This window comes from Rana temporaria, chromosome 7, assembly GCF_905171775.1.
Source record: "Rana temporaria chromosome 7, aRanTem1.1, whole genome shotgun sequence".
Taxonomy (NCBI): Eukaryota; Metazoa; Chordata; class Amphibia; order Anura; family Ranidae; genus Rana; species Rana temporaria.
In genome coordinates, this window is record NC_053495.1 from 160,820,641 (window position 1) to 160,846,143 (window position 25,503).

Consider the following 25,503-nt stretch of genomic DNA (forward strand, 5'->3'; position numbering starts at 1 on the left):
GGGATTTAACCTTAAAAACAGCTTTTTTGGTTGCAGTGACCACTGCTAGGAGGGTCAGCGAGCTAGAAGCTCTATCGATCAGACCCCCTTTTTGTGTTATTTTCCCGGATCGGGTCGTTTTCAAGACCGATCCAGCCTTTCTTCCTAAAGTGACTTCAAAGTTTCACAGGAGTCAAGATATAGTTTTACCCTCTTTTTGTTCCAACCCTTCGGGGGAAAGGGAACGACGTTTCAGTACGTTGGATGTTAGGAGAAGTATCCTACATTATTTAGAGGTGACTAAACCGTTTAGACGGTCAGACTCACTATTTGTTTTATTTTCTGGAACCAGGAAGGGATGCAAAGCATCCAGGCGCACTATTGCCAGGTGGCTAAGACTAAGCATTGAGCAAGCATACACTTTGGCTGGTAGGGATATCCCTACAGGAATTAAAGCACACTCCACTCGAGCGCTGGCAACCTCTCAAGCAGAAAGAGCGGGAGCAACGCCGGAACAGATTTGCAAAGCAGCAACATGGTCCAGCTACACCACCTTCGTTAAACACTACAGGGTGGACCTGGTTTCGGCAGGTGAGCAAGCCTTTGGACGAAAGGTTTTGCAAGCCATAGTCCCACCCTAGTTGGTAAGTTCTCGGTTATCCTCTCAATTGTGGGCTGTCCTGAAAGACGGGAGGGGAAAAATAGAGTTACGTACCGGTAACGTCTTTTCCAGTAGTCTTTCAGGACAGCCCTGGGTACCCACCCGAATAGAGGAAGTCTGATTTCAAGACCAGGACATGATGTTGATATGTAATTGTATGTTATTAACATGTTCTTGTGTCTCCCCAGCTGACCGGAGGTGCTCGTATAAATACTGAGGTCTGGCAGGGGGAGTGAGAAATTTATGGGCTGGCGCAGTGTTTCCTAGAGGAAGAGGAGGAGTATCTCTCAATTGTGGGCTGTCCTGAAAGACTACTGGAAAAGACGTTACCGGTACGTAACTCTATTTTTTAAGCTTCTGATGTGATTTTTTTACACTTTTTATTTTTTATTTTTTTCCCAGCCTCGTAGGATCAGTGCTGTGTCTGTGGCTGAGCGAGTTTCTTTTGAGAGGGGAGAAGAGGTTGGCAAAAGCTGTGGTTACAGTGTTCGGTTTGAATCTGCGCTGCCTCGTCCCCATGCCAGTGTAATGTTCTGCACCGTGGGTAAGAATCTGTTTACTATCAGTGATAAAAATGTGCCCATTTTTTGATTGGTTTAATTCTTTGGGGGGGTTATCTTGGTTTGTGTGTAATTTGTTTTTTTATTTAAAACAATTCTACTTTTGTTTGGCAGGTGTACTTCTGAGGAAACTGGAGTCCGGTCTTAGAGGCATTAGCCATGTCATTGTGGATGAAATCCATGAGCGGGATATTAATGTGAGTATGTCAGTCTAAAGCGTTTTATTCTAGTACTCTATCAAAAATTGAACTTTATTTTTGTAGACCCAAAACCCAGTGCTAAATATACACTTTACTAGTTGCACTTTTTTTTTTCTTTTTTCAAAATTGTCTGTCAGTCTTTTTGTTTATAGCGCAAAAAAAAAAAACCCACAGGTGATCAAATACCACCAAAAGAAAGCTTTATTTGAGGGAAAAAAAGGACATTCGTTTTGTTTGGGAGCCACGTCGCATGACCGCGCAATTGTCATTCAAAGCGTGACCGTGCTGAAAATTGTCCTGAGAAGGAAGGGGGTGAAAATGCCCGGTATTGAAGTGGTTAATATTGTCACAAAAGTCCTGTTTTTCTTTTATTTAGAAAATCTTCAGATTTATGAGAACACAGGACTTATATTGTGGTGATATAGGGGACATTCTCTTGGAATTGAATCAATGTTTTATGGGACTTTATTATTGTATGTCACTCACTCAGACGCTTTATTTCATGATAAGAGTGGTTTAAAGTTTTTGTATATTTTAGTGCTGGTTTTTAGATGTTTTGAGTTGGAAACACCAGGGGGTGGTGTTTTACCAGAAATTTGGGGATGTAGAGCCAAGTGCAGATAAAGTTATTTTTGAAGATTGCCCTTTTTATATTTTTTTTTTTTCTTAACTTTTCAGACTGACTTTCTGCTTGTGGTACTCCGAGATGTTGTTCAAGCTTTTCCTGAGATCAGAGTAATCCTTATGTCTGCCACAATAGACACAACCATGTTTTGTGAATATTTCTTTAACTGTCCTGTAATTGAAGTGTTTGGCAGAACTTTTCCTGTGCAAGGTATGTTTTTTTTTTTTTTTTTTGTGTGTGTACATACACATTTTGGGTGTATCCTGTTACTGGTTTCTGTCCACAGTGGTGACTAAACTGCGGCCCTTTGCTTTCCCTTTTACCCGGCCCTTGAGGCATTATTCCTGCCACTGACACCAATGATGGGGCATAATACCTTTCACTGATGCCAACAATGTGGCACTATTCCTTCCCCTGACACCAACTATTTCTCCCCTTAATACCAAAGATGGGGTATTGTTCCCTCTGGGCACTGTCTGGCCCATCTGAAGGACAGTAAATTGTCTGTTTAGAAAGTACGAAGGCCCCTGCTTTAGAACAAACAGCGTGACACAAAAAATGTCTGTAATTTTACCATATTTAATTTAATGTCTTATTGATAGATTACTACCTGGAAGACTGTATTCAGATGACTCAGTTCATTCCTCCTCCAAGAGACAAGAAGAAGAAAGACAAAGATGAAGAGGGAGGGGAGGACGACGAGGTAGGTGATCACATTGTCAGTGTGCACACCCAAATGGTGTCCTGGCCTCACATTGTAAAGTGTAATGTGGAATGCACAGCATATTTGCACAATGTATTACATTTTATGTGCCCCTTGATGTCATGCAGACTTTTTGGCTTGAATTCTGAACTCAGAACAAGTGGGTGTATGTACAGTAGACATGCAGGCTTGTTCTAGGTCAGGGACTCCAAAAGTATTGAAACCAGAGGGCTATCGGCAAAGAAAATATTAAACTATAAAGCTATATAATGTACCTGCTCTATGAACTGTATAGTGACTCCAGCAGCGGCTTTGTTGTGCTACCCTTAGTCCACAAAAGACACAAGAATTTAGAAATCGGTACTGCATCCAAAAAAAACACTTCATGTATAAAGTGCACAGCCTCAGATGATACAGAGATGAAACAAATCTCCCTATATAAGTGTTATATGTATATCTGCTGTCCTCACATTTATATACTGTTTAGAATGTGCACATTCTGTTAGAATTTTCAATTCTGGCCTCGGAGAGCTTGTCAAGTTGAAGGTTGAGAACAGAGCAGGACAGAGCTAGGAGACGCAATGCTTTAAAAAGAGATAACAAAACGCCCTGCGCAAATTTCATGAATCAGGTTTACATCCACTTTAAACCAATGTGAATGAATGAATGAAAAACTTATAAAGCGCGGCGCATGCCAACTGAATCGCTTCTGTGTGACTAAAAATTAAAGTGCTCCAAGTATCGGTGACTGTTCACAATAAAAACGGCACTCCAAATCCAAACAGTCCGTGCTCCACACACGTTGGTAACTCTGAATCTCCTTCCTGTCCCTCCCCCCCCCCCTCCCTTTTTTTTTTTTTTTTTTTTTTTTCCTCCTTCCTCTCCCCCCTCCCCCTTTTTCCCTCCTCCTTCCTCTCCCCCCTCCCCCTTTTTCCTTCCTTCCTCTCTCCCCTCCCCCTTTTTCCCCTCCTCTCCCCCTTTTTCCCTCCTCTCCCCCCTCCCTCTTTTGTCCTCCTCCTTCCTCTCCCCCCTCCCTCCTTTCTCTTTTTTTTTTTTTTTTTTTTTTTTTTCCCTCCTTGCTCTCCCCCTCCCTCTTTTTTTCCTCCTTCCTCTCCCCTCTCTTTGTTTGGATGCAGCGTTGCTCATTGTAAATTTTTAAGCCAATGGCATTCTAAATTAAAGCCTCATGCCTTTTAAATGACAGGATTACTTTACCAGAGTTCATTTTTTATTTTTTTTTGGACTGTATGGTGAGATGAGGGTTCAAGTTCTCAAGTCTGGACATTACCATTTCAGTATCAAAGGTGGCTCCATCCACTTGTTGGTCTTTGATATTATGTAAAAATGTATTTTACATTATGTAGAATCAAACCGGAGTGGGGGACACTTATGTGGACCAAAAGTGATTAGGAGTAGAGCCAGGGATGATGGCCGAATGTCTCCTTTAGTGGCACCAGCAAGATTACTCCTTGGATTCCACTCCTACTAAAACCTTAAATTCTTGTTTTCTTGTGGTGCATCTTTGTCAAAATTCTTCCATTCTCAACATTGTATTTCTGCAGGCAAATTGTAATCTCGTGTGTGGTCCTGATTACGGCCCAGAGACCCGGCGTTCAATGTCTCAGATGACTGAGAAGGAGACCCCTATTGAAATGATTGAAGAACTCCTAAAGTACATTGAAACTCTAAACGTACCTGGTGCTGTTCTGGTGTTTTTACCTGGCTGGAACCTGATTTACTCAGTACAGAAGCATCTTGAGATGAACCCACATTTTGGTAATTTTTTATTGTTTTGATTTTCTTTTTTCTTGAAATACATATGTTTAAATTTTATCACGCAGAGTTCTCTTGCCTACTTCCCTCATTTACAACTGTTAAGCCTTGTTGATACAAAACACTTACCTAAAGTAAACATAAGTTTCACAACTTCTCCGACAGCCCCAGGCCAAGCATATCTGGGAAAGGTGGGGTACTATTAGCTGGGGTGGGTTTGCCTGGTCAATTGTAATTGTTACTTGTCAGACAAGGTTTGTATCGGGTAGTTTCCTGTCCTGCCGGTAACAATGGTTCTGATGCAGGCTGACAGTGCTGAGCCACTGCCTCGCAATCGGATACAGCATTGTCAGCCTGCCTTGCAAGATCGGTCAATTGGCAATCTAGTTACCTATTTAATAAACCTGTTACTGGAAGGATGTCCAGGTAGGCAAAGTTGTACATTAAATGTTTAACCACTTCCCGCCCTGTCAATAGCAAATTGATGTCCAGGAAGTGGTTCTGTTATCCTGACTGGACGTCTATTGACGTCGGCAGGATAACATGCCGGTGGGGGCGCGCAGCGTGGCCATCGCTGATGCGGGGTGTCGGACACCCTGCATCTCCGATCTCGGTGGAGGCTCTTTACCATGTGATCAGTTGTGTCCAATCACTTCTCTACTCGTCTGTCAGACGTGAGTCAAGAAGAGCCTATCAGCGGATCTTCTGACAGGGGGGTTTTGCACTGATTGTTAGCGCAGCCCCCCCACGGATGCCCACACTGGACCACCATGGAAGCCCCAAGCATGTGGATGGCCATCCACATATGCAAATTTATGCCAATCGGTGTCCACAAATGGACACTGATTGGCACCATTGTGAAACACCTTAAATCTGTGATGCCCAGCAATGCCACCCATCAGTGTCATCTGTGGCCACCTATTGGTGCCCATCAGTGCCGCCTATCAGTGTCCATCGGTGGTGCCGGTCGGTGAAGTAGAAAACGTACTTATTCACAAAAAAAATAACAAAGAAAGAACTTTTTTTTGCAAAAGGTGATCAAATACCACCAAAAAGCTCTATTTGTGGGAACACAATTATAAATTTGTTTGGGTACAGTGTAGTATGGCCGCGCAATTGTCATTCAAATTGCAACAGCGCTGAAAGCTGGCTTGGGCAGGAAGGTGTATAAGTGCCTGGTATTGAAGTGGTTGTTAATTCTAACCTGTTTAACCGCTTCAATACAGGGCATTTTCATCCCCCTCCTGCCCAGACCAATTTTTTCGGTTTTCTGCGTTGTCGCACTTTGAATGTTAATTGTGCGATGTGGCTCCCAAGCAAAATCCCCTGGCAGGGAAGGGGATAACACTAGGGGGCACTGAAGGGGTTAAATATGGTCCCTAGTGAGTGATTCTAACTGTAGGGGCAGGGGACTCCACAAGGGGAAGGAGACCGATTTTGGTTTCCTCTGTACTGGGAACACACATTGGTCTCCTCACCTCTGACAGGAGGTGATCTGTGTGTTCACGAACACAGATCCACGGTCCTGCCGTGATCGCGGGTGCCCGGTGGGCACGCGCACTGGGTCCAGAGCGATGCCGACACGCACCACCTAGACGGCCGGGAATCCGTGATGTCCACCCAAGATGGAAGATCCCATCTGTGGACGTCATTTGACAATGGGCGGGTAGGGAAGTGGTTAAAGCACTAAGAAAATAGTTTTTGTTTATCATAAGCAAACTGTTAGCAGGCATTAAAACATTGTGCAGATCAAATGGGGAGATTCCATCATCGTACATTAGATGACTTATCTTCTGAATTTTTTTCAGCCAGTCACCATTACCGGATTTTGCCACTGCATTCTCAAATTCCACGAGAAGAGCAGAGGAAAGTGTTTGATCCTGTTCCAGATGGAATAATAAAGGTAAAACTTTTCTCCTATGAAATAAGTGATTTGTGTTTAAGCTGTTCGTTATTTATTGTAGCTCTGATGTATCCCTTCCTGTCTTCAGGTAATTTTGTCCACAAACATCGCTGAATCCAGTATTACTATCAACGATGTTGTTTACGTCATAGATTCCTGCAAGTAAGTTTATACTGATTTACTATAGACTCATTTTGTCATTTAGAGTGATAAAAATTTTTTTTTTTTTTTTATGAAATGAGCTTATAAAAAAAATCCACAGCTCTGGGCTCCCCCTCCAGTTCTGCCCTTACAGGGGCCAGAAAGCATCAGAATGACCAGTCTTCTCTGTTTAGTAGTTGTCTGCGTACTCCTCCTCCCTGCTGCAGTGCTTAGATGGTCTTCTCATGGCTCCAGCTTGGTGGCTCTGGTTTCATCCTATATTCGCCGCTTCATAGTCCACACACATCTGACTGCTCCCACGAGTCGGTGATCCCTATCCCTGCGGCACGCTTGACTCCTACCCAGGACTGCAACTAACGATTATTTTCATAATCGATTACCGTATTTATCGCCCTATTACGCGCAGCGGCGTATAGCGCGCACCCCTAATCTAGCCCTGAAATTCCTGGAATTTTTATACTTTGTTTTGGTGTCTTGTCCGGTCCGGCGGCCATCATGGTGTCCTCCCCGCTGTGTTTTTCCGCCGATCCCCGCTTCCCGCACTGTGTTTGAACCACTCCGCCGACATATACCGTTCCTGAGGCCATTCGAGTGTCTCCAGCACGCCCCCAACCTCTGGCCACATGCGATACTGCATACAATAGAAGTCACTGTGGAACAATTATCTGAGTTTCCATTGACTTCTACTGGGAAACTAACTTTTGAAATACGAGTGCTTTGGATTACAAGCATTCTTCTGGAACGAATTGCGCTCATAATCCAAGATACCACTGTACTTGCACCTTACCTTGCTGGAAGTTTGAAAGAATATTTGTTTTATGGGAATATTCACTTATTTACACTGCTGGTGTCTTGCGTGTCAGTAGACCTTTTACTCCAAAGTCCTAAATTAAACCTTGTACTTTTTTTTTTTTTTTTGGTTCTCTTTTACAGACAAAAGGTAAAACTGTTCACATCTCACAACAATATGACAAATTATGCCACAGTCTGGGCCTCAAAGACCAATCTCGAGCAGCGAAAAGGAAGAGCAGGGCGTGTGCGCGCTGGATTCTGCTTCCACTTGTGTAGCAGAGCACGCTTTGATCGGTGAGCAAATGCCTATCGGATTGTAATCTGTTTAGTCTCATGTTGGTGATGGAATGAAGTATGTTCCTGTTGTGTTTTATGGGACAATGGCAACAAATCTTACCTTTTTATTTTGTAGCTTGGAAACCCACCTTACACCAGAAATATTCCGTACGCCGTTACATGAAGTTGCTCTGAGTATTAAACTTCTTCGTTTGGGTGGCATTGGACAGTTCTTGTCAAAGGCCATAGAGCCCCCGCCGCTGGATGCTGTGATTGAAGCTGAGCACACGCTGAGAGGCAAGTCATGTTGGGTGTCTTAGTTCTGGCCTTTGTGTAAACAGCTGAAAATTATTTGGGGATTATCTTCAAATATCGATGTTTTAGATCACATCTAAATTTTTAACATTAATTGTTTTTTAGAGCTGGATGCATTGGACACAAATGATGAGCTGACTCCTCTGGGGAGAATTTTGGCTAAACTGCCCATCGAGCCCCGTCTTGGAAAGATGATGATAATGGGCTGTATCTTTTAGTAAGTACATCTGGTTCTTTTTTATATAAAGTATCCTCATCGTATGTATTGTATTTCCAATGGCTACCGGCTACTTATAGCAGGACTGCCATTTTGCATTGGACGATCTGACACTTTCAACACTGTGACACGAAAAAGTGAGAAGTGCTAAAAATATGCACTGTCACTGTAATAATGGCACTGGCTGGGAAGGGGTTAAACATCTAGGGCGAACCAAGGGTTAACTGTGTTCCTAACCAGTGTTTTTGTGTTTACTATATGAGTGCTTTTACTGACGGGATGTGCTGAATTGTATTCCTTGGACAGTCCTGTGCCTTGTTTACAGGCAAAGCTCTGCTCTTCCTCCCCCTCTTCGTGTCGCCACTCTAGCAAAAACTATATAGCAGCTGTCAAACAAAATTAAAATAATTTCCTAATTTGGGTGGAATTTTTTTCTATTGGATGTGTTGTCGGCCATTATAGAAAAAGAAAAATCCAGTGAATTGGGAAATGTGGGATTTCTGGGCCGATATTGTTGAGGACTTTTTGATTCCTTTCAGCCCAGCTCACCATAACCTAATTATACTGCTTTGGCAAATGTATGAGAACCATATGTCATTTAAAGAGGAACTGCAGTCTACTCACGTAATTTGTCATAAAAACATCTTTGCCATTTAAGAAGCTTCTCTCCAACCACTTTCCATATTTTATTTATATATATATATATATATATATATATATATATATATATATATATATATATATATATATATACTGTGATTCTGTACTTGCCAAATATACTGCAGAAATCACCCTCCACTGAGTCTGGCTGCAGCTACTTTAACCGAGCAGCTGAAGCTGCTGCCTGTTCACTAGCTGGATTTACACATACACGCACCTGCATCTCTCATTGGCCCTTTTATGACTCATCCGTGTCACTTCCTGGCAAACTCACGCGAGAGCTGCGCATGTCGTATATCAATTACACTGCGGAGTGCATGAGCATCATGGGGAAATGTAGTTCCAAAACATGTGGGGTGCCAAGGTTCACCATCACTAGCCTAGGCTAATGACCAGACAAAAAACAGTGGGCTATTTAAGGTATTTACTGCCAGAAAAAAAATTTGCTATCCAAAGTTAAAACAAGGGCAGACGATTTAATAGATGGAAAGCTGAGAAAATGACTTTAAGGTACCTCTGTACTGTTCCTTATTTTTATATCTTGGAGTAGTTGCCTCACTACAGAGACTCCCTGACGCTGGTGTGTGTCTTAGTGCTGGGGAACATCTGTTTTGTGGTTATATCCAAGTGCAGTGCCTAGGTCAGTAATAGAATTTGTTCTCTTTTGTGCAGTATTGGTGACGCAGTGTGCACGATTTCGGCTGCCACTTGCTTCCCAGAACCGTTTATCAGTGAAGGGAGGCGATTGGGATATGTGCACAGAAACTATGCTGGCAACAGATTTTCTGATCATGTGGCACTGCTGTCGGTGTTTCAAGCTTGGGATGATGCAAGGTAAGCTTAGTGTGCAAGAGACCAATGTGAAATTCATTAACTTGGCTTCTTTGTACTCAGCATGTTTCTTTTTTTTGTATAGAATGGGAGGAGAGGATGCTGAAATTAGATTCTGTGAGCATAAACGTCTCAATATGTCCACACTGCGCATGACATGGGAAGCCAAGGTACAGCTGAAAGATATCTTGGTCAATGCTGGTTTCCCTGAAGGTGAGTGACCCTTACTGGCATATTCTACTTCCTGCAGTGTCTTTTCTGTGTGTTTTATTTATTTTCTTCAACAATTTCTTTTTTTTTCCCCCTCAGACTGTTTAATGAATCAAGTCTTCAATAACACCGGTCCCGATAATAACCTAGATTTGGTGATTTCGTTGTTGGCTTTTGGTGTTTATCCCAACGTTTGCTACCACAAGGAGAAGCGAAAAATCCTGACCACAGAGGGCCGAAATGCACTTATCCACAAATCTTCTGTCAATTGCCCTTTCAGCAACCAAGAATCAAAGTATCCTTCTCCGTTCTTCGTCTTCAGTGAAAAGGTAAGCTGCTTAGACTTTTTTTTTTTCTGTTCTGTACCATGCAAAAAGATTGGGGGGGAAAAATACCAGTGTGTCATAAAATGTCTCAAGGCAAATGAAACACCACTGCCACACTGTTGCCTGGCAGACATCACCATTTCCAACGTTGTGTCTGTCTTTTGTCTGAGCCTTGCATACTGGAAGAGCACTAATGATTCATTGTCGGGTGAGCAGGCAGGTGACATGGGTAGCGGTAGAGTCAGGAAATTGTGCTGCTGACACTGTATGGTTATAGATGGGTGTCCTCCAGCCAAGATGTTTGAATAAAGTGGAGAAACGGGGTAGAGCGCCTTTTAGACCCCTTTCACACTGGGTCACTTTGCAGGAACTATAACGCTAAACGCCTGCAAAGCGACCTGAAGCAGCCGCTGCTGTCTCCAGTGTGAAAGTGGCGCGCTAGCAAGACGTAATATATAAGCACCTATATTAAGTCTGCTTCTTTTCTTTTCTTTCTTTCTTTCTTTCTTTCTTTCTTTCTTTCTTTCTTTCTTTCTTTCTTTCTTTCTTTCTTTCTTTCCCCCACAGCATGTGGTTGATTGCTCAGTAAGCACTGCTGAACTCAGGCTTGCTTTGGAGTACTGGACTTAAATTCTACAATTTTCGTTTTTTTTTTTTATTAAGTGCTGTACAATTTTTTTTTTCTTTTTTTTTGCGTGTGTGCATACATTTTGCCTATTAGACTAGTGTCTGTACTCAGCAGAATTCTTGCTAGCTCTGAAACCCTTCTGGAAGCCACTAGAGGGCAGATGATGCTAATATTCGAGTCCTGTTCACTCTGGCTCAGTTTTCATGTCCATGAATGAACACCACACATAAGGTCTACCTTTCACAACTATGCTCAGCATGGCGAGAGATCTCCATCCCAGGGCAGCAGTGAGGTTGAACCCTTTTGGAAAAAGTTGCATGTCCAGATGCATTATTAACGGTCCATAATTGACATTTTTATAAAGGGGAAAAAATTATAAACTTTCATAATCTTTGGGGCTACAGATTGTGTAAATCTAGGGTGCTAACTCTTTTTTTTTTTTTTTTTTTTTTATAGATTCGTACTCGTGCAATCTCTGCTAAGGGTATGACCCTGGTGAGCCCGTTACAGCTGTTACTCTTTGGCTCCAAGAAAATTTTGTCATATGGAGACATGATAATCCTTGATGACTGGTATGTGTATTGACGTGCACATTGTGTCAGTGTTTGTAAAGCTTGAAGAGGTGGTTCCAGGGTCTGATTTAGAACAGCTGTGCTTGTTAAGTAATTTTCCCACATCTCAGAGCAAAGTTGATACCTTGCATCAACTGATATGCCCCTATAAGATCCTTTAATTGTTGTCCTCTGTGGAATGCTGTAATGTGTGTTTGTTTTTGTATTTTTGTGTTTTTTTACCTTTTTTTGAATTGCAGTAACACATTGGAAAAAAATGTCATTGGAATTTCTTCTCCTTGTGCCAGCGTTCCTATTCAGCCCATTTCTCTGAAAAGGTTACAGTAGTCCTAAAATACTTTAGCTGCTGAAACTGCGCTGGGATCCATGAATGCAGGATTGACGTTATGTTTGCTGATCTTTCCCTTCAACAGACGACATGTCTAGTCACCAGGGATGCACCGAAATTTTTCCCAAACCTATCGTCTGAAAATTGCATTTTTTCAGCAGTTTGCTGAAAGAGAAAAAAGGCAGATAATGGGGTGGGGCCCTGTTCCTGGTGCTGCCCATTATGAGGGTGTCGTATAGCGCAGAGGAGAGCCGCTCCGGGAACATCACAGCTTTCATTTCAATAGCTGTGTGTTCTCCGCCACGTGCCGTCACATACAGCCCCTCTTTGTCCGGGCACTTTGATAGACAGATCACCTGTCCAATCCTGGGATGGGTGATCTATCAAAGTTCCCCGGACATGGGGGAGGGCTGTATTTACGGCACGTGGCAGGGAACACAAAGCTATTGAAATTAAAGCTGTGATGTTCCCGGAGCTCTAATCAACCAGGCGGCTCTCCTCTGCGCTATACGACACTCTCATAATGGGCAGCACCAGGAGCAGGGCCCCACCCCATTTCTCTCTCCTTTCTCTTTACCTGCACAGGCTGGCTGCATCTGACGGGACACGCAGGCTGGCTGCACCGATCTTTTGTATCCTGTCTGGAGTCTGACAATCTCCTGTATAAAAAAAATATATATACATATTTCTATATATATATATTTTTTTTTTTTTTTTTTTTCAAGTTTCGGTTTTCGGCCTTGTGTATTTAATTTTCGTTATCTGTTTCGGCACCAAAAAACCCATTCGGTGCACCCCTTCTAGTTGCAATATAAATGTCTAGTCATTTGGTCTGAAGATCGGCCACCACTAGATTCAGAGCACTGCTTTCTGCAGCCTAGGTAGAGATTTCTGACTTAAAAAGTGAGGGGATTGGCAGAGAAGTCCACTTTAAACCTTTTGCTTACAAAAAAAAAAATCTTCTAATGCAGGCTGCTGGTCAGCAGTTGGCTTCGTAGGGACGTACACCATAGCAACATGAAGATATACTTGCTTTCTGCAACCTCATCATGGCAGACTAAGACCACCTCTGGCAGTTGATGACCTAGTTTGGGCACAACATGACAGAATGCCCAAATATAAATATTTGGGGAATTGCAAACTATTTAAACATTCATATTTCGAGAATGTCGATGTAATTTAAAAATGTATTTTTTATTTTTTTACCCCTAGGATTAAACTGTGTATGATACACGAGGATGCTGCTGGCATTGTTGCTTTAAGATCTTCAATGGAAGCACTTGTTGTAGAAGTTACTAAAGAGCCAGAGATTTTATCACAGCTGGACCCACTCAATGAGAGGATGCTCAACCTTATTCGTTTGATATCCAAGCCATCTACAGCTGGAATAAATCTCTCTATGGGAAATTCTAGGTAAGCGGATAATTTTGCAATTATGTATACATAATACAGAAACCTAGAATACTGATGTTGGTGGTTATCTCAATCTGTAATGTGTATATATTTTATAATCTTAACAGAGGCACTTGTTTTTTCTGTGTTAATTGGTCTGTGTCCTTTTTGTGCATTTCTTCACCCACCCCACCCACACAAACACAGCTTGGGCTGCTCTCGCATAGGAACTGATTTTGGCAGCTGTCGGTCTATTGATTTTATGCATGGCACATCACTAGGGTTGCCACCTCATCCCTTTAAAAAGGAACACATCTGAATTACACAGGTTCTGTGGCTGATTAAGGTGGTAATTAAACTCACTTGGTGCCTTATCTGCATTAAATTAGCCTCAGAACCTGTGTAATTCAGATGTGTTCCTTTTTAAAGGGATGAGTTGGCAACCCTACACATCACATCGGCTCAGGCCTTTACATCGGTGTAACAAATGTACACATACAACTTTAGATTTTATCTCCTTTTAAAGCCCAATTTAGGATCAATTTAACGTTGCATTGTTTGGACCAAGCTGTCTCCTTCACTTATACATGCACCTGCTGGGACCCCTGTATAAACTGTAGCTTCGGCTACACAGTAGTCAGCAATGTTTTGGCAGTGAAATGGAAACCTGTCCCTTTCCCGCAAAAAACAACAATTTAGTCTGGCTGAGCACTACTCAGCCATTCACAGGAAGCCTTGCATTCATTCTTAAAATGCAAAGCTCTCTGTGAATAGCTGAGCAGCACTCTGCCCGACTTGATTTTGTTCTTTGCTGCTGTTGGAACACTGCACTGTATAGTGTGTGTAGTTGATGCTAAGTACAGTTTATACAACAGTCCCAGTGGGCACATGTGTTGGTGAAGGAAATTTAGTCCAAAAATACTAAAGTTAAATCAAACCTGGAGCTCAGCTTTAAGTTTTTTGTGCTGAAATACGTTGGCCTGCAGTAATCTCAGTTTATCCAGAATAAATAGTGTGCGGTCCACCACAGATGACAATCAAAATCAGATGTTTGGACATTAGGACCATAGTTCTTTAAGCCCATGTAAGGGAGGGGTTCCATTAGATATGGACTTGGAGGTTGTAAAACCTCCCTGTGTAAGTTGTACCTTTTATAGGTAAGCCTTATTCTAGGCCTACCTATAGGTACTGTAAATGTCTCCCAAACGTGTGCGGTATAGGAGATATTTACTGTATACTGCGCCAATATCGTTGGCACATGCACTCTGAAGAGACAGTCGCCCATGTCTTTTCTTCAGGAGCGCGTGCCGCGACTTCCAAACGAATGCGCCGGAGTGACATCACGTGGCTCTGGCCAGTGACACAGTTGGAGTCTGGCCGGAAGGAGGACGGGCATAGATGGATGCAGCCTGCAGTGGGGAGGACAGGGGCTTAGTTTGCAGGCAAGTGTCACTTAATGTGTTAGTATATGATATATACTGGCACATTATGCCTTTTTTACTTTGCAGAGAAAAAAAATGAAAAACCCACCAGGGCTTACTTCCTCTTTAAGCGTGCCTTTTAAATGAGTAATGTAATTTATGACCACTAGTGGGTGAGGTTAATCATGTAAGTTGAACACTTACATTAACGCTGACTTCCAGGAATTCAGCGATTTTTGTATGAAGTGAAGGCACACTAGGAGTAAAGTCTAAGGTGCTGTATGACATCCCCTGGGCTTATCTCTATCTACATCTGACTGTTTATCACAGTTTCAGGAGATGACTATTGCTGCATTTCCCTGTGTTTCTGGGAGCCTGACGCTGATGCTTCAGGTCTAAGTATCCTTAACATTAGTCTTGGTGCAGCTGCAATGCTGCCCCAGCCAACCCCCCGCCCAATCACAGAAACCTTTGTAGTGTATTTTGTGTAGGAGTTTACATAATACAAACTATTCTTAATGGACAGCAGAGGGGAGGAGTAGGCATAGCTTCTCTGTGTGCCTCTCCACTCAGCCCCAAGTGTCAGTGTAGACTCCAGCAGACCCATAGACCTGTTGGCTATAAATATGTTCAGGAGAAGTCATGCAGCTCCTTGGACTAACGGTTTGATGATTATTACATTTTTTTATGACAAACATGTCATACTTTCCTCCCTTGTTTTGCACAGAGTGGCCCTGAATGGCATTTTCTGGGGTCACACGGCTGCTCTCTCGGCTCCTCCCCGCTTTAGCTAACTCCTTCTGGGAAGCTCTCTCCCAAGGGGATTACCTTGCAGGCGCGTCCCCAGTCCTGCATTCGGCATCCATAGCCGCTGAGTGCAGGACTCGGCCCGCCCTCCGGCGCCCGTGTCATTGGATTTGATTGACAGCGCGAGCCAATGGCTGCACTGCTATCAATCTATCCAATGAAGAGCTGAGAACCCCGGGTAAGGACTTTCCAGGGCTCAGCTAAGTAAAGTGGGGGGCCGGTAATCAGATGTTTCACCTTAATGCATAGGCTGCATTAAGGCGAAAACAGGAACCTTTACAACCCCTTTAACTCAGCGTGCCTGCACCTTTCTAAAAAGTGTAAATTTCCAAAATTCAGCCTTAAATTTGCCATGAGAGATGAGACAAAACTGCATATCCTAGGTACAGAAATTGATTTGTGGATTGTAAGTTGTATGCTTCAGGTTATTGAACATTAGCAAAAGCTTTGTGAGAACACCCCCCAGTGTACCCATGTAACCCTGTCCACTCTGTAGGGGGGCTGGTTTTTGCCAGTGTCCTTGGGTGATGGACCCTCTTCTCCCCTTTTTTTTTTTTTTTTTTTTTTTTTTTTTAAAACTGACACTTCTATCAACGCCTGAATGCTTATTGCCTCGGTGCATACTAACAATTTCCAGATTGGTTACCCTTGATGTACATCTTGGGAGCTGTTATGGGACTCGTTCGTTGTTGACATTTGTACTTGAGTTGGCTACAGGGTGCTGTAGAGGTCCAGGTCCATTTCTCTTGTACCCAGACCCTGAAGACCCCTTCAGGGGTACAGTCACCATGACAGGCGAAGCTTGGACCTCAGGGCTGTATCATATCACTTCCTGGCTACACATCTTGTTGATTTATTACCTGGTTATGATGGAAAATGCAATGTTGGGCGTTTAACTCCCATCTATCTGGCCTTTTTTTATTTTGTATTTCCCTTTTGCACCACATTTTGTCTATTGTCCCAACACCCCCCCCCCAGCCCAAAATCCATACCGAACCCTTATACAAACATGCAGGCCAGTTTTTTTTTTTTTTGGTGTTATACTATATGTAGAATTGATTTTTCTAGTATGAGTGTATTGGTAAAAGTGTGGTCACTGTGTATGCTTGCAGTAACTTCATTACTCTTATTTGCAAGACCTTTTACAGTATAGCAAGTTATGCAATTTGAAACTTTACAGAGTTCAATATTAACTACTTATCAAATCCTTTTTTCTTAGATTTGGAGATGGACCTCGTCCACCAAAAATGGCTCGCTTGGATGGCGGAGGTGGATATGGCGGAGGTGGATATAGAGGAGGTGGAGGATTCAGAGGTGGCAATCGAGGCGGTGGCTATGGAGGCGGCGGCTACAGGGGAGGCAACCGAGGTGGCGGCTATGGCGGTGGCAACCGAGGTGGCGGCGGCTATGGCGGTGGCAACCGAGGTGGCGGCGGCTATGGCGGTGGCAACCGAGGTGGTGGCGGCTATGGCGGTGGCAACCGAGGAGGCGGCGGATATGGTGGAGGCAGCCGAGGTGGCGGCTTTGGAGGAGGCAACCAGAGTGGCGGTGGCAGTGGATTTGGCGGAGGATTCCAGGGCCGAGGTGGTGGCTTTAGAGGAAGAAGTGGTTTCTGAGTCCAAGTTTTTCTTTCTTTTTTTAAATGCTAAAGACTTTTGTTCCTCTTTTGCGCTTCTATTTCTGCGTGTTAGAGTCCGAGCATGTTGCTCCCCTGGAAGGCTGTGAACTTATTTTATGTATAAAGTGTAACTTTTTTTTTAACCTTTTTTTTTTTGTTTTTTTGTAATTCAGCCAATAAAAGTGAAAATAGAGGGTAGTCTGCATTGTTTTCTTTTAATTTTCTTTAACAGTGAATTCAATCTGTTTACTGAGAATATGCCTACCTGACCAGAAGACCCTGCTTTGGACTGAAGACTAGGGCTGCAACCAACGATTAGTTTCATAATCGATTAGTTGGCTGTTTATTGTTTCGATTAATCGTCTTAAAAAAAAAAATGGCATTTTAAAACGTTTTTGGGCCAATTTGTTGTTGGGCAGATTACAAAACACAAATTGCAGCAAAAACACATTACATGCTTTTCTGCAGCTTCTCCATTGAAGTATATTGAACCCAAAAAAACAAAATGGCACCATTTTGCGTTAAAAAGTCCTTGCTCTTTCCAAATACGCAGCAGCTGAAAAAAAAATCATGGATGTGAACGTGTCCCATAGGAAAACATGTAAATGAACTGTAGTGCGTTTCTGCAGAAAGCACCAAAAAACAGAGGTGTGAACCCAGGCCTGAGATGTTTAGTAACATAATGGGGTTAAAAAAACAAAAAAGTACAAAAAGAGCAAATAAACGCTACTGTAAGGGGTTCATTTTTTTTACTGTGGGACAGTGAAAGTAATATTTACAGTAGAGATTTGCTTTTTTGTACTATAAAAGGCTAATTTTAGTATTTTTAACCCATTATGCTACTGGCCGATTAATTGATTATGAAAATTGTAATCGATTAATTTCTTAATCGATTAGTTGTCGATTAATCGATTAGTTGTTTCGTCCCTACTGAAGACCCTAGCAAAAATGTTGGCCTAACAATAAAAGTTTATTGCCTAAATGACAATTCAGTGTCGGGCCTGTTTTGAACATGTATTAACACCTTCCTGCCTGGCCTATAGCAGAATGACGGCCAGGCAGTGGCTTTAAGATCATGACTGTAAGTCATGACATCCTGTCGGCCGTTAAGCGGCGTAGTCTTTCACCAGCTTTGTCCATATGACACCGCTGATGACTGATCATAGTACCGGTTCGCTGCTGGTACAATGTGACCAATCGTAGCAGGTCATATGACAGTTGTACACAATGGATGGCTTCCTTTCATGCCAGTAAAATTTTGTTGCTAGCTGTATTTGGTCAATTTGATCACATGGTACAGATGGGGCCAACCACAGCCCAATCTGTACCATGTGGTTTAGCTGTGACTAATCGCAACAAAACAAATTGAATTGGTTTCATTCAGTAAAATTCTTTCTTTTTATAGCAATGTAATTCACCTCTATAAACAAACTGTTTAAAAAAAAAAATATAAAAAAAATTATACTATGGTGACATACTGCTCTGGTCAATGTGTGTTTTAAATTAAAAAACATGTTAAAATGATGCTGTACTACACTGTGACAGTATGTGTAAGGAAAAAAAAATGTTGCATTTTTAATTTCTTAATTTCCCCAAAAATTATGATAAATTACAACTTCAAAAAACCTGCTATGCCTCTTACTGATTTGACTGTCTCCTTTCCAAAAAGTGGTCATTTGGTGGGATTTTTGTACTGTCCTGACATTTTTGGGCCTCAAGAATTGGGATAGGATGTCGGTACATCAGGACTGATCAATTTCCAGATAAATGCCATAATGTTAAGCAGGGTTTGACAAATTTGCTTGGAATCTAGGAGTCAGCGAAACAAGTTAGAAGCCAGAAACGCACTCTGTCCCGCCAAGCTTGCACGCAGAAGCGAGCACATATGTGAATAGCGCCCGTATATGAAAACGGTGTTCAAACCACACGTGAGGTATTGCCACGATTGGTAGAGCGAGAGAAATAATTCCAGCCCTAGATCTCCTCTGTAACTCAAAACATGCAACCTGTAGAATTTTTTAAATGTTGCCTATGGAGATTTTTAAGGGTAAAAATGTATCTCCATTCCACGAGAGGATGCAAATTTGAAGCGTGACATGTTGGGTATCAATTTACTCGGTGTAACATTATCTTTCACAATAATAAAACAAATTGGGCTAACTTTACTGTTGTGGAAAAAATGTGGATACCCTGCGCTGCCAACACGGCTTATTTGAAAAAAGCAAAAGAACAAAGGAAAATAAATGTGTAGAGCTTAGACAATGGTAATCTTAATGAGAATCATTGAAAACCTGGTAAATGTGAACGTATAAAACACAGAAAACAATGTATACAACGTTAGCAATGTATGTGTGCATCAATGGTATATCTAGTAAGTGCTGAAGTCCTTTTGGAAAACCAAGTGTGTTAGTAACACATGACACAACATAGGTTGTTACATGCACTAACATGAAAGAAAACACCGGTCAGATTGTGAATCAGCCGGTGAATAATAATAAAGTCCATATAAATCAAAAAAATCAATCAAGTGAATGAGTGAATTCAATCAAATGGGTGACTTCTTCAGTGTGCAGTGTGTGCAGTATTCCCATCACCTAAAATAATAATAGTGCAGCGCAAAACAAACAATTTTAAACTATACATACAGAAAGTTAAAACATATGATATATGATATATAATTAAAAATTATATAATAAAGTCCATATACAGTGCTCAAGTGCAAAAAGATGATCCAAATCGGAATATAATAGTGCAAAAATCCAAAGGGTGATATCCAGAAGGAACCGCCACCAAATAGCAGGAATGGCCTCTCACCTTACAACTTCGACCTGCAATAGGTCACAAAGCATAATCAGAGAACCACCTGTTCTCAGAGGACAGCAAGCAATGCAGCAGTAGAACCACAATATCAGTCAGACTCAGGATCAGGACATGGCAATCAGGGCATAAAAAACAAAGGAGAGGAAATCTAGTGCTCTCTGAAGCCAAAATACATTTATTTAAGAATAAAAAACGAATACACTCACTGTATAAGCACTCTCAAATGAGTGCAGCGAAACAGCATAAAACCTCCATAAGAGCATGGGTTTCAGTCTAGGTCGGCGATCGCAGTTGACGTCACATGTGGCCCCTTCCCCTCGTACGACGTTACGTCCCCATGAGCGGGACTTCATCAGCGTGGGGTGAAAAAAGGCAGCATCACCGAAAGCAATGCAGCTTACCAGAGCACGTAGACTTGAGAGGACATATGCCACCAAAAGTCAAAGCAGGCTTATAATGACTGGTGTCATACGATCAATGGCAGAATCACAACTTAACCGATCATCATTTCCTCTATTGGGTAGATAAGTGGAAAGAGGTGGAAACTGTACTGGAAATGTAGTCCCCAGGCTGGTTTAAAGTGTAAAGAGATAAAATAAAAAGTGGCCACATAGTGTAATCTCTTCTTGAAAACGTTTAAAAGATTTATTACAGCTATCACACTTGCATTTAGCTGAGATAAAATGCGCTTGTATACTCCACTGCCGCCCCACTTGTATACAAGCGCATTTTATCTCAGCTAAATGTAAGTGTGATAGCTGTAAACAGGAAGTGAGAAATTCAAACAAAGAAAAAAAGCATTTAGAAGGAAAATCGAAAAAAGGTTAGTGAACCAACAATGCACTAGCTTTAAAGGAACCTATTAAGAAAATAAAAGACAAACCTTTACAACCCCTTTAATACTGAAGAGAATATGATATTAACCTCATTGAAATATTACATTAATGTAGTTACAGTAAATTTTAAAATTTCACAAAATGGCATATTATTGGGCCGAAAGGAAAAACGTACCAATTCTTGAATCGATTTATTTAAGACCTCTTCCAAAACCTGGGTCAAGACAAAATGTTGGGGGAGAGGACTTCTTTAAAGCTATGTAAAGGAGGTATTTTAAATATAATTAAATGGAATATCACTAATATCTAGTGCAAATGATTCTAAATGATCCAAATAAAGGAGATTACCTTGATCATTTGGATATTTAAATCTGACCAACTGGTTTCCTCATTTCCTGGGAATAAGCCAATATGTACTAGGATTTTAGAGCCAATCAGCAGATGGATTTTCCTAAATTCAGGGAGCAGCCTGCAAGAGTGGGAAGTATACAGTATTGGGAGTTTCCACTGTTGCATGAACTTAAAAGCTCAAACAACCTTCCAGCAAAAAGTCCTAAAAGAAAAAAAAATCAAAAACACAAATTGTATTTTATATTATATATATATATATATATATATATATATATATATATATATATATATATATATTAGTGTCCATTGAAATGATTATTCCATGAGACAAGGAAAGGCCACAGTCACTCAACAATGAAGAGTCAGACAAACTGTTAATTTTCCCAAAGGGACAACCAAAAGCCTGTCTGGTGATGGCAGATGGACCCCTTCATATATGCAATAGTGGCCTGTTTAAATCCCCATTGTAACGCAGTGAATTGCGTAAACGTTCTATACTTGCATGTCCTAGAATGGATGCAGAAAAGTGTTCAAGGAATTCATAAGGAGGGAGAGGAGAGTCAGACAACCTCACAAATCTCTGTCAAATGGTGACAGAACGCTGCGAATTTCATCTCTCCCCGTCCCGCCGGCGTCTGACATAGGATGCATTAAGGTCGAAAAACACGAGGGTTTGCAACCCCTTTAATAGAAATGTTTACATTTTCAGGAAGTTGGCTGTGATTCAAAAAAAATGCCTGTATTCTGGCAAGGGGGATCTCTTGGAACAATGATTACATCATATCCTCTTTTCTCTCTCTCAACTGTAATCTGACTACATTTCCCATGAGGCATTGGAGTGAATGTGGGAGGTACACTAGGCTTGTACATGTAAATGAGATCTCACCCACTACAACATAAATCACACCCCTCATTCTGCAGCCAGCAAGTCATTCTACTCGGCAACACACGGGTTACAGCCTTATAAATGCAAAGCATTTTTATGATAGATCAGGGGCTGACAATATCCGGGCGCCAGATCGCAATTGTGACCTGGTGCCCACTAGTAATTGAGGCTGCGGCCTACAAGGCAGCGGCCTCAATTACTGGCCGCCGCGGGCCCGGCACGATCGCGTGACGGGGGAGGTGGAGGCGCACGGAGGCACAGAAGCTCCCTGCAAAAAGCTCTTAACTGGTTTCTCCTTTCAAGGGGAAAGACTGTTTGGAGATGATCTAGACAAATATATTCAGAAGATCTCCAGTGGCAAAAGCACTCTCTTGCCTGTTAAAAAGAGGTCTCGGGGTCCCGCCTTCAAGCGCCCAGCCTCTCCAGTCCCAGGGCCCTCATCCTCTAGGCAGTATCGACGGCCTCCTGGACGTACATCTTCAAACGGGTCGCAAGGGCAAGCTTCAAGTAACAAGAGACCGTGGTCTCGCAAACCAGTTAAAGCTGCCCCTAAGTCGACCCTGTGAAGGGGCGCCCCCACTCTCGCGGGTGGGGGGAAGGCTCCGTTATTTCTCAGAGCTTTGGGAGGCCAGAATTTCCGACCAGTGGGTTCTGTCCTCGGTGGCTCAGGGATACAAGCTGGAGTTTCGGGAATTCCCCCCTCCTCACTTTCAGGTGTCAAGACTCCCAGGCGATCCTCAAAAAAGAGTTTCGCTTTTGACAGCCCAGGATCGCCTCCTGACTCAAGGGGTGATTATGGAGGTGCCAGCAAGGGAGCACAGACAAGGATTTTATTCAAATCTGTTTATTGTCCCGTAGCCAAACGGCGATGTCAGACGGATATTGGACCTAAAGTTTTATTAAACCGCTTCTTAAGAGTCCGCTCCTTCCGAATGGAATCCATTTGCTCAGTAGCAGCTGCCCTACAAGGGAAAGATTTTTTGGCCTCCATCGATATTAAGGATGCGTACCTGCACGTTCCAATTTATCCCGGGCATTACAAGTTCCTTCGGTTTGCTCTAAACCATCGGCATTATCAATTTGTGGCCCTTCCATTCGGGCTAGCCACGGCTCCTCGGGTCTTCACAAAAATTCTGGCCCCCGTATTAGCCATCCTAAGGGCACAGGGTATCTTGGTCATGGCTTACCTGGACGACCTTTTGGTGGTCGATCACTCAGCAGCCAGCCTGAATCAGGCGGTGTTCCTGGTGGTAAACTACCTAGAGTCCCTTGGCTGGATTCTAAACCGGGACAAATCAGCCTTACAGCCCACAAGGAGGTTGGAATATCTTGGATTAATTCTGGATACTATGCATCAGAAAGTCTTCCTACCCCAGTCCAGGGTAGATTCTATAAAGGAATTAATCCAAATGATTCTGAGCAGCGCAAGGCCGACCATTCTCCTCTGTATGCGCCTGTTGGGAAAGCTAGTGGCCACCTTCGAGGCGGTGCCCTACGCCCAAATTCATTCTCGGAAGCTGCAGGGAGCAATTCTCGCGGCCTGGGACAAAAGGGTCCAGGCACTGGATCTTCCCATATCCCTGTCCTATGCGGCACGTCAGAGTCTGTGCTGGTGGTTGGTCCCACGGAACCTTCTGAAGGGAAAATCGTTCAGTCCCATCTCGTGGAGAATAGTGACCACAGATGCCAGTCTGTTGGGTTGGGGTGCAGTCCTAGAAGGATTGACCCAACAGGGGAAATGGTCAAGAGCAGAATCAGCTCTGTCCATAAATGTCTTGGAGATTCGAGCAGCTCGGTTAGCTCTAGCAGGCTGGACGACTGTATTACAGGGCTCCCCAGTAAGGGTACAGTCCGACCAGACCAGAAGCCGGGTGGCCCAGAGAGAGGTGGACCAGATCTTTTGTTGGGAGGAGACCCATGTTTCCTGCATCTCGGCGATTTTTATCCCCGGAGTGGACAATTGTCAGGCGAATTTCCTCAGCCGCCAACAAATGTCCCCAGGAGAATGGTCCCTCCATCCTGAAGTGTTTCAGGATATCTGCCAGAGGTGGGGGTCTCCGGAGGTAGACGTCATGGCGTCCAGATTCAACACGAAAGTAGTCAAGTTTGTGTCTCGGACGAGGGATCCATTGGCCTGCGGGACGGATGCATTGGTATGCCCTTGGCATCAGTTTGCGCTAATTTATGCCTACCCTCCATTACGGATGCTACCCCGTCTCCTTCACAGAATCCAAGTGGAGCGCAAACCAACGATTCAAGTGGCCCTGGCTTGGCCCCCGGAGGCCTTGGTACTCCTTGATAGTAAGGATGGCAGTAGAGGAGCCCTGGGTCCTCCCGTTGCGTCCAGACCTCCTCTCACAAGGACTGTTCTTCCATCCTGCCTTACAGGCTCTGAATTTAACGGCCTGTCGGCTGAATCCCTGATTCTCAGGGGCAGAGGCCTCTCTGGCCAGGTCATCTCCACTCTAATTAATGCTAGAAAAACAGTTTCTAGGTTAATATACTATAGGGTGTGGAAGGCCTACATTGCCTGGTGTGAGGCTAAAAGGTGGCATCCCCGCAAATATGTCATTGGGAGAATCCTGGAGTTTCTACAGCTGGGAGTGGATAAGGGTCTGGCTGTTAGCACAATCAAGGGGCAAGTTTCAGCCTTATCGTTTTTTTTCCAAAGACCTTTGGCTACCCACTCGTTGATGAAGTCTTTTTTACAGGGGGTTATTCGGGTTAAAGCTCCCCTGTATCCTTGGGATCTAAATTTGGTTCTGTCTGCGTTACAAAGACAGCCTTTTGAGCCCTTGTCTGAGATTCCTTTGGTCTTGCTGACTAGGAAACTAGTCTTTCTAGTGGCTATGTCTTCCGCCAGAAGGGTGTCGGAGTTGGCAGCCTTGTCATGTAAGGCACCCTATTTGTTACTGCATAAAGACAGAGTCGTTCTACGGCCACAGCCGTCTTTTCTTCCAAAGGTAGTATCTAGTTTTCACCTGAATCAAGATTTGATTCTTCTGTCTTTTTTTCCTAAACCCTCTTCAAGGAAGAAGAGATTGCTGCATTCATTAGATGTGGTCAGGGCTGTAAGGATTTATTTGAAGGCCACAGCCCAGGTTCGTAAGACTGACGTGTTATTTATTCTGCCAGAAGGGCCCAAAAAGGGCCAGGCAGCGTCTAAAGCCACCATTTCCAAGTGGATTAGACAGTTCATTATACAGGCCTACGGCCTGAAAGGGAAAAGTCCTCCTCTATCGGTAAAGGCTCATTCCACTAGAGCTGTGAGCGCCTCTTGGGCAGCATATCACCAGGTCTCTATGGCTCAGGTCTGCAGGGCAGCGACCTGGTCGTCTGTTCACACGTTTGCAAAATTTTATCAAATGGACGTTAGGAGGAACGCTGATTCAGCTTTTGGGCAGGCGGTTCTACAGGCCGCAGTATAAAGTCCTCTTGTCCTATGGCACCCGCTGTTTTCTTTTGCCTGGTTGGCTCCCTCCCCTCATTTAGCATTGCTTGAGGACATCCCATATGTAATGGCTATGCTGCTCTGTGTCCTGTGATGTACGATAAAGAAAAGGGGATTTTTAATAACAGCTTACCTGTAAAATCCTTTTCTTGTAGTACATCACGGGACACAGAGCTCCCACCCCTCTTATGGGGAATTTG

The 25,503-nt window shown here is 43.1% G+C and overlaps 1 protein-coding gene across 3 annotated transcripts in view; it reads left to right on the forward strand.

Annotated features, from left to right (window-relative positions):
- Nucleotides 1-17,229, forward strand: part of DHX9 (DExH-box helicase 9) — a 47,938-nt gene extending 30,709 nt beyond the window's left edge. For 2 of the 3 annotated variants that reach the window (XM_040360317.1, XM_040360318.1), the window contains exons 13-29: nucleotides 1,043-1,184; nucleotides 1,315-1,397; nucleotides 2,079-2,235; nucleotides 2,628-2,728; nucleotides 4,291-4,504; nucleotides 6,310-6,404; nucleotides 6,493-6,566; nucleotides 7,500-7,652; nucleotides 7,771-7,931; nucleotides 8,055-8,166; nucleotides 9,499-9,660; nucleotides 9,743-9,870; nucleotides 9,967-10,196; nucleotides 11,278-11,393; nucleotides 12,934-13,134; nucleotides 16,561-16,709; nucleotides 16,797-17,229. In XM_040360317.1, the coding sequence (XP_040216251.1) occupies nucleotides 1,043-1,184; nucleotides 1,315-1,397; nucleotides 2,079-2,235; nucleotides 2,628-2,728; nucleotides 4,291-4,504; nucleotides 6,310-6,404; nucleotides 6,493-6,566; nucleotides 7,500-7,652; nucleotides 7,771-7,931; nucleotides 8,055-8,166; nucleotides 9,499-9,660; nucleotides 9,743-9,870; nucleotides 9,967-10,196; nucleotides 11,278-11,393; nucleotides 12,934-13,134; nucleotides 16,561-16,709; nucleotides 16,797-16,957 (2,439 nt within the window). In that variant the 3' untranslated portion in view covers nucleotides 16,958-17,229. The remainder of the gene's footprint in view (nucleotides 1-1,042; nucleotides 1,185-1,314; nucleotides 1,398-2,078; nucleotides 2,236-2,627; nucleotides 2,729-4,290; nucleotides 4,505-6,309; nucleotides 6,405-6,492; nucleotides 6,567-7,499; nucleotides 7,653-7,770; nucleotides 7,932-8,054; nucleotides 8,167-9,498; nucleotides 9,661-9,742; nucleotides 9,871-9,966; nucleotides 10,197-11,277; nucleotides 11,394-12,933; nucleotides 13,135-16,560; nucleotides 16,710-16,796) is intronic. The other variant, XM_040360319.1, reaches the window with a different exon arrangement.
- Nucleotides 17,230-25,503: the final 8,274 nt, after the last annotated feature.